At 39.4% G+C, this 15,799-nt stretch overlaps 1 protein-coding gene across 1 annotated transcript; it reads left to right on the top strand.

The window, feature by feature from the left end:
• The first annotated feature begins 887 nt into the window (after positions 1-887).
• PPID (peptidylprolyl isomerase D) lies at positions 888-15,521 on the top strand. Its single transcript, XM_039699843.1, has 10 exons — positions 888-1,055; positions 2,688-2,828; positions 3,273-3,379; positions 7,010-7,198; positions 7,951-8,073; positions 9,603-9,709; positions 12,213-12,354; positions 14,557-14,643; positions 14,721-14,763; positions 15,291-15,521. The coding sequence occupies exons 1-10, from the start codon at positions 971-973 to the stop codon at positions 15,377-15,379; spliced, it is 1,113 nt and encodes a 370-aa protein (XP_039555777.1). The 5' UTR covers positions 888-970; the 3' UTR covers positions 15,380-15,521.
• Positions 15,522-15,799: the final 278 nt, after the last annotated feature.

The raw sequence follows: 15,799 nt of genomic DNA, 5'->3' as shown, positions 1-15,799 counted from the left end.
GGAATGATTACAATGCAGTATATGGACTGCAGTTATTAATATCAATGCTACTTTATCTTTTTTTCAATCTGGGAATTACAACTGCCCTTTGACACATCCTATATTGAAAACATACTGAGAGGGAGATGAAAACCAGCTTGATGAAGCTCAAGTCCAAACATATAGACAAAAATTACAGAAGAAAGCCTTTGGAGAACACAATGAATCAAAGAATGAGAGGTTTCTGGGATAGATTAGAGGAGTCCAAGAAATAAAAAGGCTCGTTTTGATCAGCAGCATTCCCAGAAGGACTGTAAGTTTACAGGAGTAAGACCCCAGCATTCTTCTGCCCCTTCTATTTTTGCCACAGATACCTTGCCTCCATTATGTGGCCATGTTGAACCATTCACCTGCTTGGGAATCAAGGAACACCTTGGGGAGCCCCAACCAAGTATATTGCTAGTACTCACATCCTCTCACACAAATGTCCGAAAGAGATTGTTTGCCTTGGAGTAATTATCACGACATTCATCCTTTGGGATGAAACATATTTTGTTTTCAGACCTTAGGAAGGCTGGAGATATTGTGCATTTCTAAATCTTTATGGGATAATAGTCACTTCTGACAATTTGCCCATTTTACTGCAGATCACCACTTTTCACACAGCTTGCCATTTCTCCCATAAAATATAAACCCAGGTAAAACCTAAAAATTGCTCTCCTTCCCCCTATTTCTAGGCCTTGTGTGTATACATAACCCCGAGAAAGCAGTGCTCCTTCTCTGCGGATTATCTCCGAGTCACTTAAGGCCGCTCAGAGGCAGGCCCAGGGGCGGAGCAGGCCTGCGGCCATCGGCGGGCCCCTGGCTCCCGGGGGACCGGCCGCCCGCCCGCCCCCGCCGGAGGGCGGAGCGCCGAGCGCCCCGACCCGCGGGCGGCCGGGATCGCGGCGGCCGAGCGGGCGGAGCCACCGCGCCGGCGGGCAGCTGCGGCATGTCGCACCCGTCCCCTGTCGCCCGGCCCAGCAAGGCCAGCAACCCCCGCGCCTTCTTCGATGTGGACATCGGGGGCGAGCGAGGTGGGGAGGGGGCGCGACGGAACCCGGGGCGTTGTGCGGACCGCGCGGGGCCCGGGCCGGGCCGGGCCGCAGCGTTCAGGACTTGGGGGGACCCTGGGCCGGGCCGGGCGCTGCCCTAAGGGCGCGGGAGGAGGAGGGCGGCCAGCCGCGAACGGGCCTCTTCCGCCAGAGCGAACAGGCCCGAGGAGCATGGCGAGAAAGGCAACATGGCAGCACGGGCGCCCGGCCGGGGTGCCGGGGGTGCTGCCCGGGGCCGCCGCTGACCCCTTGCCGCGCGTTCCCTTGGAGCCGGCGCTGCCCACGTGCGCGGCCGCTCCGCGCCGCTCTCCACGTGCTGCGCCCTGCCGAGCGCGGCCTCGCTCGGAGCCGCCCCCAGCCCAGCCCGGGCCCCGCCATGGCCGGGAGCTGCCGCAGCACGGCCGGCCTCCGAGGTTTCACCGCGGTGAAAGCTCGGGGAAACCGCTGCCCTGGTTCTCTTGGCAGCGCCGGTGCTGCCAGAGGTCACTCAGAAATCTGGGCAAACGGTCAAAATCGAAATAAGGAAACAACAGCACGTTAGCTGGGGTACTGCTTGAAAGCGTGGGTTTAAAATATTTACATGGATAGCGGTAGGGACTGTCTGAATCCTGTCAGGATATTGCTTTTCACTTATTCATTCTATTACTCAGAAGAATAAAAGAAGAAAGTCTGTGAGATTATTTGCCTTTTATTGACTTTCAGTTGTCTAATTTGTTTTCATTCCTGTATTAATTAGAATCAATATATTTACATTTAGCTACCGGTAGAGTGAAGTTATGTTAATTAATTGACTGTGAGGCTGATGAGAAAACAGGAGCGTCAAGTGATGGAGGCTGCTGGGAGTGAGAAATAGCTCTGTGAGAAGCCAGTTTGTGAAGGAATGACAATTCAGCACAGAATCCCATTTATCAGCTATTACAGGATCTGTTTGCTACTCAGGTTTAATTTCCTTCAGTTAAAACACTTATAGCAATTGTTAAACAATTGCTTGTGGTGTCTCTAATTGTAAATAGCCATTATTCATATGCATATAAAGTATCACTGTCTCTTAGTAAAATTCAGGTTTAAGAGATGGAGGAGTAAGGGATGTCTTTAGCATAAGCTTTTTTATGGATTAAAAGTCTCCACAAAACAGTTTTTGTATTGTATCTACTTTTGATTGAACAAACCACATATATACTAAAATTTACATAAGTGCATATTAAAATTCATAATTTGCTACTTTTGATTGAACAAAACCACATATATACTAAAATTTACATAAGTGCATATTAAAATTCATAATTTGGCTTTAATATGTGTGTGTGTTTCCCACACACCTTTTTTTTGGCAGAAAATGCATTTGGCATTTTCATTAGTTTTTGGCAGAATCTGTCTTTATTCCTGCTACATTATTCTTGGCAGGGGAATTCACTGTTGATAATAACATTGCTAAAAACCCACTGTAACTCTGCGAGCAATTGACATGGAGCAAGATGGAAATAGAATAGTAATCTAAATAAAAATAATAATAATCAAGCTTGAGTCGTTAATTTTTTTGACAGATAATGCTCAATGCATCGCCATGCCAAGGACAACACTTAAAATTGTCTTATTCTCTCCTTGTCATTTCAGTTGGACGCATTGTCTTTGAATTATTTGCTGACGTTGTACCTAAAACTGCTGAGAATTTCCGTGCGTTATGTACAGGAGAAAAAGGAACAGGGCCTACCACTGGAAAACCTCTCCATTATAAAGGATGCCCTTTCCACAGAAGTAAGTTCTCTGAAATCCTCCATTTTCCTATTGGTAACGAAAGCTGTCTACCATGAATATTTGAAATAATATTAAATAATATTTCAAGTACTTGTTAAAGAAATTACTGAAGGAAAGCTTTTCACTTTTTGATCCTCCTAATGACTTTGTGTTCTTACATGCACTGACAATAGTAAATTATAAATTTACTAGTAATTTTACAAAACTAGTTTACTCTGAGTTGTAAACAGGTTGAAATGAATTTCAGGTAATGGTTTAAATATCAAATGATATCCACATAACTGAAAAGGAGTACTTAGGTGACACTTGGTTAATAAAAGATGGATTTTGGTTCCATTTAGGTGCTGGTGACAAGGATTGCTTTTCATCTTAGAATTGTTTGGGTTTTTTTTCTTGTGCCTTTTGTGCCTTTCTGATACAGTTTATAACTATTTTATTTTACAGTTATTAAGCAGTTTATGGTTCAAGGTGGAGATTTCTCAAACCAAAATGGCACAGGTGGAGAAAGTATATACGGTGAAAAATTTGAAGATGAAAACTTTCATTATCAGGTACTCTATTGAAAACACTGATTCTATTCAGTTGTGACATTTCAGTGATAGTACTCCTGCTGCAGTAATAACAATTGTCAGCATTGGCACTAACCATTTTCATATCATGTTATATGTGGTAGCACATGAAGGACTGAACAACACTGACTGAAAACTTGAGAGACATCACTGTCCCGTGGTTAAAGCGAAGCCCTGACTGCAGTTGTACTTGCCCCCAAATAGTATTTTAGGAGAAGAAAATACAGCAATCCTCCTCTAATCAGATAACAAAATCCTATATCAGGCTCACAGAACCAGTCTGTTAGGCTGGAAAACACTTTTAGCATCAACGAGTCCAAGCCTTGACCAAACACCACCTTGTCAAGTAGAGTAAAGCGCTAAGTACCATATACAGTCAGGTCTTGAACACCAGGGATGGTGACTCCAGCACATCCCTGGGCAGCCCAGCCCCTTGTGTCAAGAAATTCCTCACAATGTCCAAAGTCCAAGCCTTGACCAAACACCACCGTGTCAAGTAAAGCGCTAAGTGCCATATACAGTCAGGTCTTGAACACCAGGGATGGTGACTCCAGCACATCCCTGGGCAGCCCAGCCCCTTGTGTCAAGAAATTCCTCACCATGTCCAACCTTAACCTCCCCTTGTGCAATTTGATGCCATTTCCTCTTATCCTGTTCCTGATTGCCTGGGAGAACAGATTGACCCCACCCCCCCCCTTGCTTTCAGGTAGTTGTAGGGAGTGATAAGGTCACCCTTGAACCTTCTTTTCTCCAGGCTAAAAACCCTCATTTCCCTCAGCCGCTCCTCACAGGACTGGAAGTACTTTAAGTTTGGAGCAGTAACTGGAAATGTGAGCTGATTGCCTGGGAGAACAGATTGACCTCCCCCCCCCACCTTGCTTTCATGTAGTTGTAGGGAGTGATAAGGTCACCCTTGAACCTTCTTTTCTCCAGGCTAAAAACCCTCATTTCCCTCAGCCGCTCCTCACAGGACTGGAAGTACTTTAAGTTTGGAGCAGTAACTGGAAATGTGACTCCAGTATTCATCATAAAGATAATTCCAGTTGTATTCTCTGAAGTCTGACACTCTGGTGGTGCCCACAGCACTGCTGCTAACAGTGTCTGTTCATTGGTACTGTCACAGCATCACATCCCTGAAGAAGACTTCATGTCATTACGTTTTTGGTTGTTCTTTTAGATCTGGAGGTAATTATGAATGTGATACAAATGATTTCCATTTCTGTACTTCTCAATTCTAACAAATGTTGTCAAAGTGTCAGAGATGTATTGAAGAACCCATTTGGATCCTGTACAGAATCTAAGAGCTTGATTCCTATTATCTATTTGCCAAGTATGTTAGGATTTTACTGGGAGTTTAAATGTCTCTGTTACATAGAAATTCACTGGCCCTTGCATTTAATCCAGCAGCCCTGCAGTGTTCTCACCCACTGCCTCAGAAAACAGAGAGTTGTTTTTGTTGATGTTTGAGGACACTGGAACTGTTTGTTCTTGTGCTGGTTGCATGGACTGTTGCAAATTGCAGTAAACTGCAAAACTTTTGTCAGTAGTCAGCTTATCATCTCAGATCAATCCCACAAGGCTTTTCTTGATGCCACTTCTCCAGCTAATGGCTCTGCTGTTGTGGAACACCCAACTTACACAACCCCAAGCACTGTTACTATGGCATAGTTTTGCAAGCCTTGGATCTGTCAGAGAATCTGATTTTGTCCAGATTTTTTTTTTTTGCTTGCTTTATAAGCTTACAAAATGACTGCAGAAACCATAATGGGAAAGACACTCCATCTGTCTGCAGTGTTTTTCAAAACAGCAAGAAAATTCATGAACGACAACAGTTTTCTTTATAGAGACTCTTGTAGTTTGGGACTAAAATTGATAGTTGGTCCCAGACAAAATGGGGTTGCGTGTAAGTGGGGAGACTGAAGACACCAGACTGCTCTCTGTAATTTCCAGCTTGTCCCCCCACATCTTTACTGACAAAATCTAAACCTGCATATGTAAGGCAACACCAGAACTTACTGTTACTTGTTTTTTGTTTACAAACCATTACTGTGTAACATCAGCTGTAACTGGGGAGGGCGGGGGGGGAAGCTAAGATTTACAGGTCTTAGGCAGTGAAGCAGTGATCAGTGCAGTGAAGCAGACAAATGGTATTGGCAAAAATCTGCTGTGGGGCAATCCTGCTGTTTAACTTGTTTGCCAGCAACTACAATGCAGTGTCAGATATTTGTTTTGGAGGCTGCAATCCTACCAGCTCCCTTCTCTTGCTCTGGAACACAGGCTCCTCTGTCATTTGCCATCTCTGACTCCCAGGGCAAGTTTCAAGGTTAGAACAGACAAAGCCAAGATTCCAGTAGTTTTCTGTTGGTTGGGTGTGATTCTGGCTCTCAGCTGTAGAACCTTTTCCTAGAGTTTGTAACCAAATCCTGACTGAAAAGATTCAGACTTATTGTGCCTTACGACCACATGAACAGTTCAGGCAAGGAGGTGTCCCCACCACTATGGGAATCCAGACACTGTGTGGGAAAACAATTTTCATGATAACAGGTTCTTGAAACTGGTAGAGAACGTAGGGAAAAAACAGATGCTTAAATACACCAGGCCCAGACTGTTATCTCAAACTAATCAACCTCTCATTGAGTGCTGAAATGTGTTTCTATGTCCTCTGTGCTATCATCATTTTTTGCCCTTCTTCTCCTTCCCACAATATCAAGTTTCTTAACAGTACCACAGCATGAATGCTTTAGATGTGTCTGGGTTTAACATCCTCCCTTACATTAAATGGAGTTCCTTGCACTTAATAACCAGACCAACTTGGGGAGAATAACATCTTTATGGCTGGGTTGTGCCAGTTAAACAAGACATTCGCAACATGTAAGAAAAAATACATTTTGCAGTGCACAATAATCTATGCAATTCCTAAGAAAAGACTTAGTTCAAAAAAGGAAAAAGTACTTGCAACAAACAGGATAAACAGTACCTTCTTACATTAGGCTGTTTAACAATTTTCTTTTCGTTTGAGGCCTAGTGGCTTAAGTGGCAGAATAATTTTATAGTTAAAAAACCCAACAGAATAAAACCTGTGTCTCTAGGAAAGTGAAGGAGATAAAAAAATCACCAGCCCATTAATTTCAAAGACTACAGTCCTCTAAACTCCACAGTTCTACACCATACTTTGTGTGAGTAGCCCTTATAAAATTCACATTACTTACCCATCTAGCAGCTCAACATTAAAGTTGGTTTTAGTGCTGTTTAGCCTCGTTTCTTAAGGCCAGTGGTCTTAAAGAATTCAGTGAGGATCCTTTCTCAGGTGATCTGCCTAAACTCATCAGCTATGTAGGAGGTAGAGTGTAGAAGCAGCAGACAGGTGTTACAGCATTAAGTCAGATGTGGCTGTGCTTCCTAGCTTGGTAGGGGGCAGGTAAAGACCCAGAGCTGAGCATTTGTCCTCTTCAGTCATGGTAGGTAAAATTAGTTGGCACCTGTATGTAATTGGTTTACCAAGTTGTTCTGGCTGTCCTGGCTATTTTTATAATCAGCCTTAAAGAATCTTCCATATGGTTTTATAACATATTTTAAATGTTGATGGTGATTTTTCCCCTCCCTCCAATGCAGCATGATAAACCAGGTTTGCTGAGCATGGCAAATGCAGGACCTGGTACTAATGGCTCTCAGTTCTTCATTACAACGGTGCCTACTCCTCACCTGGATGGGAAACATGTGGTGTTTGGCCAAGTGATCAAAGGAATGGGTGTAGTTAAAATACTAGAAAACGTTGAAGTAAAAGGAGAAAATCCTGCAAAGGTAAGCAAAATGCAAAGCACTGAGGGATGATGTTTATTATTTCATTATATGATTTATAATAATTTCTTTGAAATTCTTGGTGTAATATTTAGAACTATTAAATGTTAGTTATTTTTACTAACTGGTAATTTCCATTTTACTGTCCTTACTGAGAGGCTTTTGTTCTTGCACTGTACATTTCCCTTGCACAAACCATTTATTTTCAACATAGCTGTGAGGGTGGAAGCCTGTGCCAGAAGTGTAGGATGGGCGATGAAATTAAAAGGTGGAATTCACAATCCCACCTAAACGATACGTAATTCTTATAATTTTTATGTCAGAAGTCATGTTTCTGAAAAAGCAGTTGGTGTGTAGGTCATAGCAGTTTGTGGGTGTTTGATGAATTAATACCTCTAACTTTAAAAGACTTGGCAGTTGAAGAAAGAACCATCTTCTGTAATGTAGTAGAACTTCCATGTCTTGTTTTTTGCTGCACTTCAGCTTGCTGCCAGTTCCTCTTCCAGCCTCCCTGTGAAGCGTGGGTATGGTGTTTTCGGAATGCTGATCCTCTGAACACAACACTTTGTGTGATAAAAGCCTTCTGATGAGGACAGGCTAATGATGTGATGAGTTTCTGAAATAAATGCACCCAAACAACAGATGAAAAAGCCTTTTTATGGAATTTCAAAAATTTCAAAGAGCACTTGGAAGTTACTGCTTTTTGAAAAATTGTCTTAATAAGCAATACTACTATTTACACTTTGTTTTTTCAGTTGTGTGTCATCGCCGAATGTGGAGAGATAAAGGAAGGAGATGACTGGGGAATTACTCCCCAGGATGGATCTGGAGATGCTCATCCAGATTTTCCTGAAGACTCAGATATAGACTTGAAAGATGTAAGTATTTTTCTTCTTGGGTGTTTTACAGATTGCAAGACTTATAGGTGATCTGACTTATGTGGTGTCTGTGATGATGTTCATTAAGCTTTTTTTCTTAAGAATGGATCGAGGTCCTGATTAAATGGTGACATTCTATTTTAAGAAAGAGAAGGCTGTGTGGGAAGGGATTGTTATATCTTATTTTTTCAGTGCTAATTTCAGCCCATTTTTTCCCTCAGTAACTAAAACCTCTTAAAAATTGTCTAAACTTAAAATTGTCACACTTTTTTTCTATTATTGATTTCTTTTTATTTTTGTTTGTGCTGTAATGTCAGGTTGCAATTACTAGAACTCCATCCTGCAGATGACTAACTTAATGTTGTTATCTACACACTTTTTTAAATACTCACATTTAACAGACTCCGCCCCACTTATTAGAAATAAAGGATTGGCCTTTTTAAAAGGTTTAAAAGGTCTGATGTAGTAAAAACATCCGAGCTAGTTGTTCTTAATTCCCAGTAGTTGTTTACTTTTTAGATTGTTGAAACCTGCAGAAGATCTGTTAGGGAGCAGACTGGTGAAAGCAGCTCTTCTGCAGGGTTTTAATTTCTCATGTAGGTGAACTAGACAAACTCTTAAGTCAAACCATGATTTGTGAGAGAGGGAAGAAAAGGGGGCTGCATGAGTAGATTCCAAATAGAGAATTAGAATAGTAAAAATCCATTTGAGCTAGAAAACGACTCCTTGGCTGTTGAGAAGCATTTCAGCTTATGAAAATGTTTTTGCATAGCATTTGATGTGGTGCAGAATCAAAGTTGGCACGTGCCTGTGCCCTTCAACTTCAGACTTGTTCATATAAACTACAGAAACCATGGTGACACTGGTCTCACACTGATCAGTTTTTGCCAAGGTTTCTGATTCTAGTAGGGTAGAGTAGACAGCAGTAATTATAAATTATTAATAATTACCACTGGAGAAGTAACTTGCAGTGTATATACTTTTCTGAAACTAGAAATGATGGACTTGATAAAGACAGGCAGTTGTTCTTTTCTCCTTCCATTCAGAGAGAAGGAGAATTGTGTTGACATGACTTCCACTTTGAGCATGTGCAGAGTTCACGTGAGTGATACTGTTTTGAGAAGCAGAAAACATTTCATCAGGAATAAGACAGTCTTGGTTGGATACTTTGCTTGTAAATGTATCTTCTTTTCTTTGAATAATGATCAACACCTTTATATATAGCTCTATGTGGGTAGTAGCATTTAGGGAAAAGAGTTGGACTACTCTGTCTTCTCTAGTATTTTCTCACCATTTATACTGTAGAAAACCCACTAGGAATTTCATGTTTCAGATCTTTGCGTTACATAAAGTAGAGAATATTGCAGAAGTGGTTTGAAGGTAGTATTTTGTCTAAAATTGGAGTATTTCTATTTTGAGACTTTATAAACCTTGAAAGAGGATCTGGGATTGTACTGTTAAACATTAGTTAATTCACTACTTCTTTCATAAATACATTCATACTTTATATTTCCCATCTATTTTATTAGGTTGACAAGATTGTGGCCATAGCAGAAGACACAAAGAATATAGGAAATACTTTCTTCAAATCGCAGAATTGGGCAATGGCAGCTAAAAAGTATAGTAAAAGTTTACGGTAAGGCTCTCATCACTCAGATAGTTCCTGTAAACCAAATGAATACCACTATTAAGCAATGATTTGTGCCTTTAAAAGGTGCCTATTGCAGTGCTCTTTTCTTTTTTAAACAAACCTTTTGCCTAATCTTGAAAACATCTGATTGATTTTTAGCTACATAATCAAGTAGGTCTTCTACTCATTGCTAGGTAAGAGCTACAGGCAGGAAGTATTGCTGAAAACGGCCTAAATAGTCTTTTTATGATACTGCCACTGTATTACCACATACCTGGGAAGAAAAGCACAGTAGTATCCAGGGTAGTTAATGGACAGCAAGGAAGGGAAAAAAACAGTAGGTTTAGGAAATTGGTAAGTTCAAAAGATAAATGTGGCCCTTACTCATTCATTACTGGGTTTTTTTCTGTGGATCCATACCATCATCCTGACTCCATGTATAATTCAGACTTGCCTTCAAAATCATAGTCTTTCTGCTTTTGCTTCCATACTACATCCTTCATATTTTCATGCTTTTTGATTTAACTATATGAATATCTCCTAAAAATAAAGTTAAACTTACTGACCTTTATCCCAACATTGTTAATGATCACTGATTAAGCAACAGTGACAATAATGAAAGAAAAAAATCAGGCATATTTAATGCTTCAGCTGAAATTTTAGCAGACTGGGTTTCAAATAAATGTCACCTTTCTGAACCGTAAAATGAATCTTTTAATTGCAGAAATTAACCCAAGATGCAGTGTCTCGACCTGCCCTTAAAAAGCCTATCATAGAAACAGAAAACACAAAGTAAAAAGGATTTCTATGCAAACCTTTTGGAAATTGTACATAAAAAGGCTGGAATGGATCTTTAAGGATCTTTGTTGTATCTGTCCATTTTTTCTCCCCATTCTTAAGTAAATGCCAGGTATAATTACACCATCCCTTCCCATTAGGCATCTTGCTCACTTTGAAGCACACTCAGTGAAGGCTCTTCCTGCCTGAGCTGCTTTGGTGCTTATTTGTCCTTGTAGGTGAAAATCGTAGTAATTTTTCTAGGCTTAACAAATGTGATCTTTCCAGCTTTTTCTTATAGGCCATACTTTTATGGACATGCCCTGTATCTTAGAATCTAATACTTTATGTAGGATAGTGACCTTTAGCTGGCACTTCACCAGAACTGGTAGGCAAATAGCTCTTACCAGGGTATCCCATGGCTTAGGTACGATTCACCTGGCACACCATCTGAAAATGCTTTTTTCTTTTCACCTGCAGTAACCATTATAATCTTCTGTTCTTTTCCTTGTTTTACTGCTTCTTAGCCTTTTTAAAAAAATACATTTTATATGTTAGAATTGACACCTTTATTTAAAAATAAAAGTATTACTTCCTCGTATCTCCCTTGATACTTACTTCACCGATTTCTTTGACTTGGAAGCTCTAATCTTACTTCCAGAATGGTTGCAGTCTTTCATGTTTTGATTTATAAATATTATACATGAGTTCCATTTGTGTTGAACATAATACAGATTTCTCTTATAACTCTCCTCACCTTTTACATGTTTGCTCTTTCTTCTTGTTCTCATCTTTTGCATGGTGCCTAGGAAGTGGAACAAGCACTGGGACTACATCTAATTTACAAACACAAAACATCTAATTTACTTTTTAAGTATTGCTAATTTTTGTGATCCAAAGATTGTATATGAACAACAAAAAAGACAGGGCATGCAAAAAGTGAACTTCCATAGGCACTGATCTGCAAAGACTATGTTAATTCATGGCACGCTTCAAATGTGAATGTATGCAAGCACAATTTTTGTTTTTTTAATAAAACTCAGAGAGGTTCTATCAAATAGACCATTAAGGAGTTAAAACTTTTGTATCCACAGGACCTTTGCCACTGGAAATAAAAACCAGACAGCATTAGCACATTGTAAATTAAGAAATGTGCTTTCAAAACAGAGATGGAGTAACTGCTGTGGCTCCATCCTGAACCAATGTCAGGAAGTTCAGGAAAAGTCATGAGGAAGGTGGTGTTACTAATACTAATAAACCACATTCCTTAACAAAGTAAAGTTAGCTTCAGATTTTAGCCACAAATGCCTAAGCTAATTAAAAGATGATTGCAGGAACTCAAGAAGAGATGAAGCTTCTTGTGAACGTGGAAGGTGCAGTGGTGGTGTCGATTTTCTAGCACTGACAAGCAACATGTTTTTTGAGAATAAACTGAGATAAATTCTGATGTTTTCCTGCAGTAGAATAGTGCTTTTGTCTAAGAAAAAGAATGTGTTAATACAGTGGAAGACTAAGAGTTACAGGATAACATTCCTTAGTGAGTTGATTTGTTTTTATTAGGGTGGGTTTTATGTTTATGTTTAATGAAGATTTGCAACAGTTGAATTAAAGCTGCTTTAGAAATAGTGTGGATAGGTTGGTTCACACATATCTGTGGAGAGATAGCTAAGGACAGGACAAAATGGAAGTTGCAACACTAATCCATGTTGTGTGTGAATCTGTTTTTCTATAGGTATGTAGAAGCTTCTGAAGCAGTGGCAGAGGAGGCAGACAAACCCAAGTTAAAGACTGTTGCTTTGACCTGTGTTCTAAACATCGGTGCTTGCAAACTAAAACTGGCTGATTGGCAGGGAGCCATTGAGAGCTGTTCAGAGGTAAATGTAATGTTCAGTCTTGGTCAAGAATTGGCCTGTATAGACACAAGACTACAAAGGTTTTTTAAAGTCTTCTGACAAGCTTATGATTTGAAAGTGAATAAATAGAAGCTCATGGTGAAGTTAGTACTGACTTTCCAATATGTGGCTTTTTAAAAAAAATTCCGAAATGGAAATAAATCATTAGAAACAAACAAAAGAGGGCTGTTGATTACTGCCAGGAAAAATGCACATCATTGTCAGTTTGTAGAGCTACTTCTTACATTACAAAGAGTTAAACTGTTGTTCAGTGGAAGACGTGTATGAGCAAAATGTTTTACTTGCCTCTAGATTTGATGGCCTTGTATTTTCATGGCAGGGACTTCAACTAAATAACTAATCTTTCATGTAGGCTTAGTGGTGAAATAAAATGACTTAATAGGAAGAAAGAAACAAGGTGATGATTAATCTGGAAAAAAGAAAACCAGTAGATTTAAAGAAAAAAAAAAGGAACCATTACATGGGCATAGTGAAAATGTAATAAATTTGAGGAAACTCTAAATAATTCAGTAAAACTCCAATAATATGAAGGAAACAGAGGAAAGAATGCTCTTATCTGTTAGCAAAGGATCCTGAGCAGCATCTGCTATGGCCTTGTGCTGAAAGCAGGAGTCTCAGCTAATCTGTGTGTGAAGTCATTAGAAAGCTGGTTTGCTTTCTAGCTTGCTGATGATGGAAAACCTTCATAAACCTATATTTAGAATGGACAAATGGGGAATGAGGAAAGAAGAAAATAGGAAAAAATACTGTGTAATGTGATATCTGTCGCCTTGAAAATGGTAAAAACTGAAACAAATGTGTTACAGGTAGAAATTACTATAACTAATAATACTTGACATTGTGGGAAGAAAATTGCACTTCCTTTTTTTAAGAGTAAACAATTGTTAGATGAAGGCAACTCCATAGCTATAATAGACTTCTGTAAGTTATTTAGTTTATGCCTCATAACTGTGTCAGTGCTTTCATCAGAACACCAGTTGCCTAAAATTAGCTAATAAAGTTCTAGGTAATTGTTAATGAGAAACTGTACACTTTCACTTTTATGATTTCACAAGGCCAAAAGCAATTTAAACTAACAGCCTGGAATACATGCATTGTTTGGTGTAAATAATGAATTACAAACAGCTGAACCTGTTCAAACAAACCTTGCATTGAAATAGCTGTAAGCACAATGGTCAAGGTAAAACCAAAGAATGCTACCTCTGTGTATACAATCCAGACAACTCATTCTTAGCACAGAAGAGGATGAAGGCTTTATAGTAGGTGGATCAGTAGGAGCACCCACAGTAATACTTCTTTTGTATTAACAGCCAATACACAAGTGATTAAAAAATATGAATGTGTTGCCTACAATGATTTAAAGTTAATAAATTAAATTAAATTCACATTGCTGTGAAGACATTTCCTCTAAACATTGAGAAACTATATTCTTTAAAATAATAAAGACACACTGTAGAACTAACTGCAATAAAAATGTGATCTTCACAGGCAAGATAAGGTAACAGGCAGCTGACCAAATTATCCAAGGTATTCTGAAAAAATAACCAAAGTAATCAAATAGTGGAACAATCTCTTTGCCCAGCCACTGTATTTCCTATTTTGATATTGTCATATTAGAGCTGGCATATACACATTATTGAAAACATTCAGCTCAAAAAAGGCGTAATGACTGGAACTTGGCAAGGTTCCTGAAGCATGATGAGATGGATTACTTGCATGTAATTTTCTAGCCCACAGTGAAAAAAATCTTTACAGGAAATCTCTGTGTTTTATTTATGATGCCATTTGAGGAGGTTTTGGTGCGAAGGAAGGAGCTGCAATAGAGAGATGCCCTGTGAGACTCCAGGTTAGGATAATTTGAACTGCAGCAACTCCTCAGCCTTGACAGCTATCTATATATACACACACACCAGCTGTTCCATTTGGGCCTCGTGTGTGCTCATCCTTCACAAAAGACCACTTTTGCTGCAGCAGTACTGAAGCTGATTACTTGCTATTCAGCGTGCTGCATTATAGCATTCCTTTTTACACAGTTAATGTTTTGACAGCTTACCCTCAAACCAACTGTGAAGATTGTCTGCTGGTGTGAATTGTGCCATTTGTGGAGATGGGAGGCTGTGAAGTATAAGAAATGTTAAAGTGACAATTTTATTAAATTTACAGGCTCTTAAAATAGATCCGGCAAATACTAAAGCTCTCTACAGACGGGCTCAAGGATGGCAGGGAATAAAAGATTTCGACCAAGCACTGGTAATGATCACTTCTTTTTCTCTTTTTAAATTAAAAATTCTATCAGATAATTAATTTATATTTTTCTTTCATTTAAGGCTGATCTTAAAAAGGCTCATGAAATAACCCCTGAAGACAAAGGTAAAATAAGCTGTTTCTTTTAAAATTCCCTTAAGAATTTAAAAGTATCCAGGGTAGTATTCAGTTAGAATTCATACCAGTGTGATGCCTAAAATGCTAGCTTCTTAAACACTGATGTTTTAAGGACAGAACCCACTGAGGTGGAAAACCTGATTTTATACAGCAGTGATGCTTCTCTTGCACTGGAAAACCTGTTTATGTAGGTCAGCAGCATTCCTCTTGAACTATGTCTGTATCTCACAGAGCTCTTACTAGCTTAATTTCCTGGTCTAATTGGGTGAGATTTTTATCTCCTAAGTTTTGTTGGCACCAACATAGTATGCTTGCTGCATACTCCTCTGTGTGGTTACCTTACTAGTTGAGACAAAGCAAGGGACAAGGCTTTTGCTACTAGTCTCTGACCTAATCAAAGATTAAATGCAGTTTTATGAAATAACATAGGTAAGTTCCAGCAGTGACCTGGTGTTAACCTATGAGGAGACCTAATGTAAAGAGATTACTGTAACTGTCATTTTCTTTTTGAGCAGCTATCCAGACGGAAACACTCAAAATCAAGCAGAAGATAAAAGCCCAAAAGGAGAAAGAGAAAGCAGCTTATGCTAAAATGTTTGCTTGATTTTTTTTCCTAAACATTTAAATCTATGCACTAATTCACGCAAAAGGATAAATGGAGCTGCTTCTTTCATTTGCCCTCTGCTGCAGTTTTCAGTGTTCACAACACAGAAGTCTAATAATAAAGACAAACTGTTCAAAAGTGATGTGGTTTTCTCTTTTTTTTTTTAAGCTGCAGCAACCTGTGTTTTGCAACTCAGGTATTTTTCTAATGTGTAAAGCAGTGGTGGTTGTTTTCACAGCTTAATAGTGCTTCCTAAGTAGCTGGGTATCACATGAAGAGAATGTAGGCATTTTCATAGTTCCTATTAGAGCAGGCCTCATTTCTTGTAAGGAATAAAAATGGTGGTAGACATAGAATGAAGATAAAGATTTTTTTTTTAGAACCACTTTACAATAGGTATTCCCTATTATAATCATCCGA

Source organism: Passer montanus, unplaced genomic scaffold (genome assembly GCF_014805655.1).
Source record: "Passer montanus isolate IOZ18808 unplaced genomic scaffold, ASM1480565v1 scaffold14, whole genome shotgun sequence".
In the NCBI taxonomy this organism is placed as follows: domain Eukaryota; kingdom Metazoa; phylum Chordata; class Aves; order Passeriformes; family Passeridae; genus Passer; species Passer montanus.
This window is presented reverse-complemented; position numbering and strand designations above follow the sequence as displayed.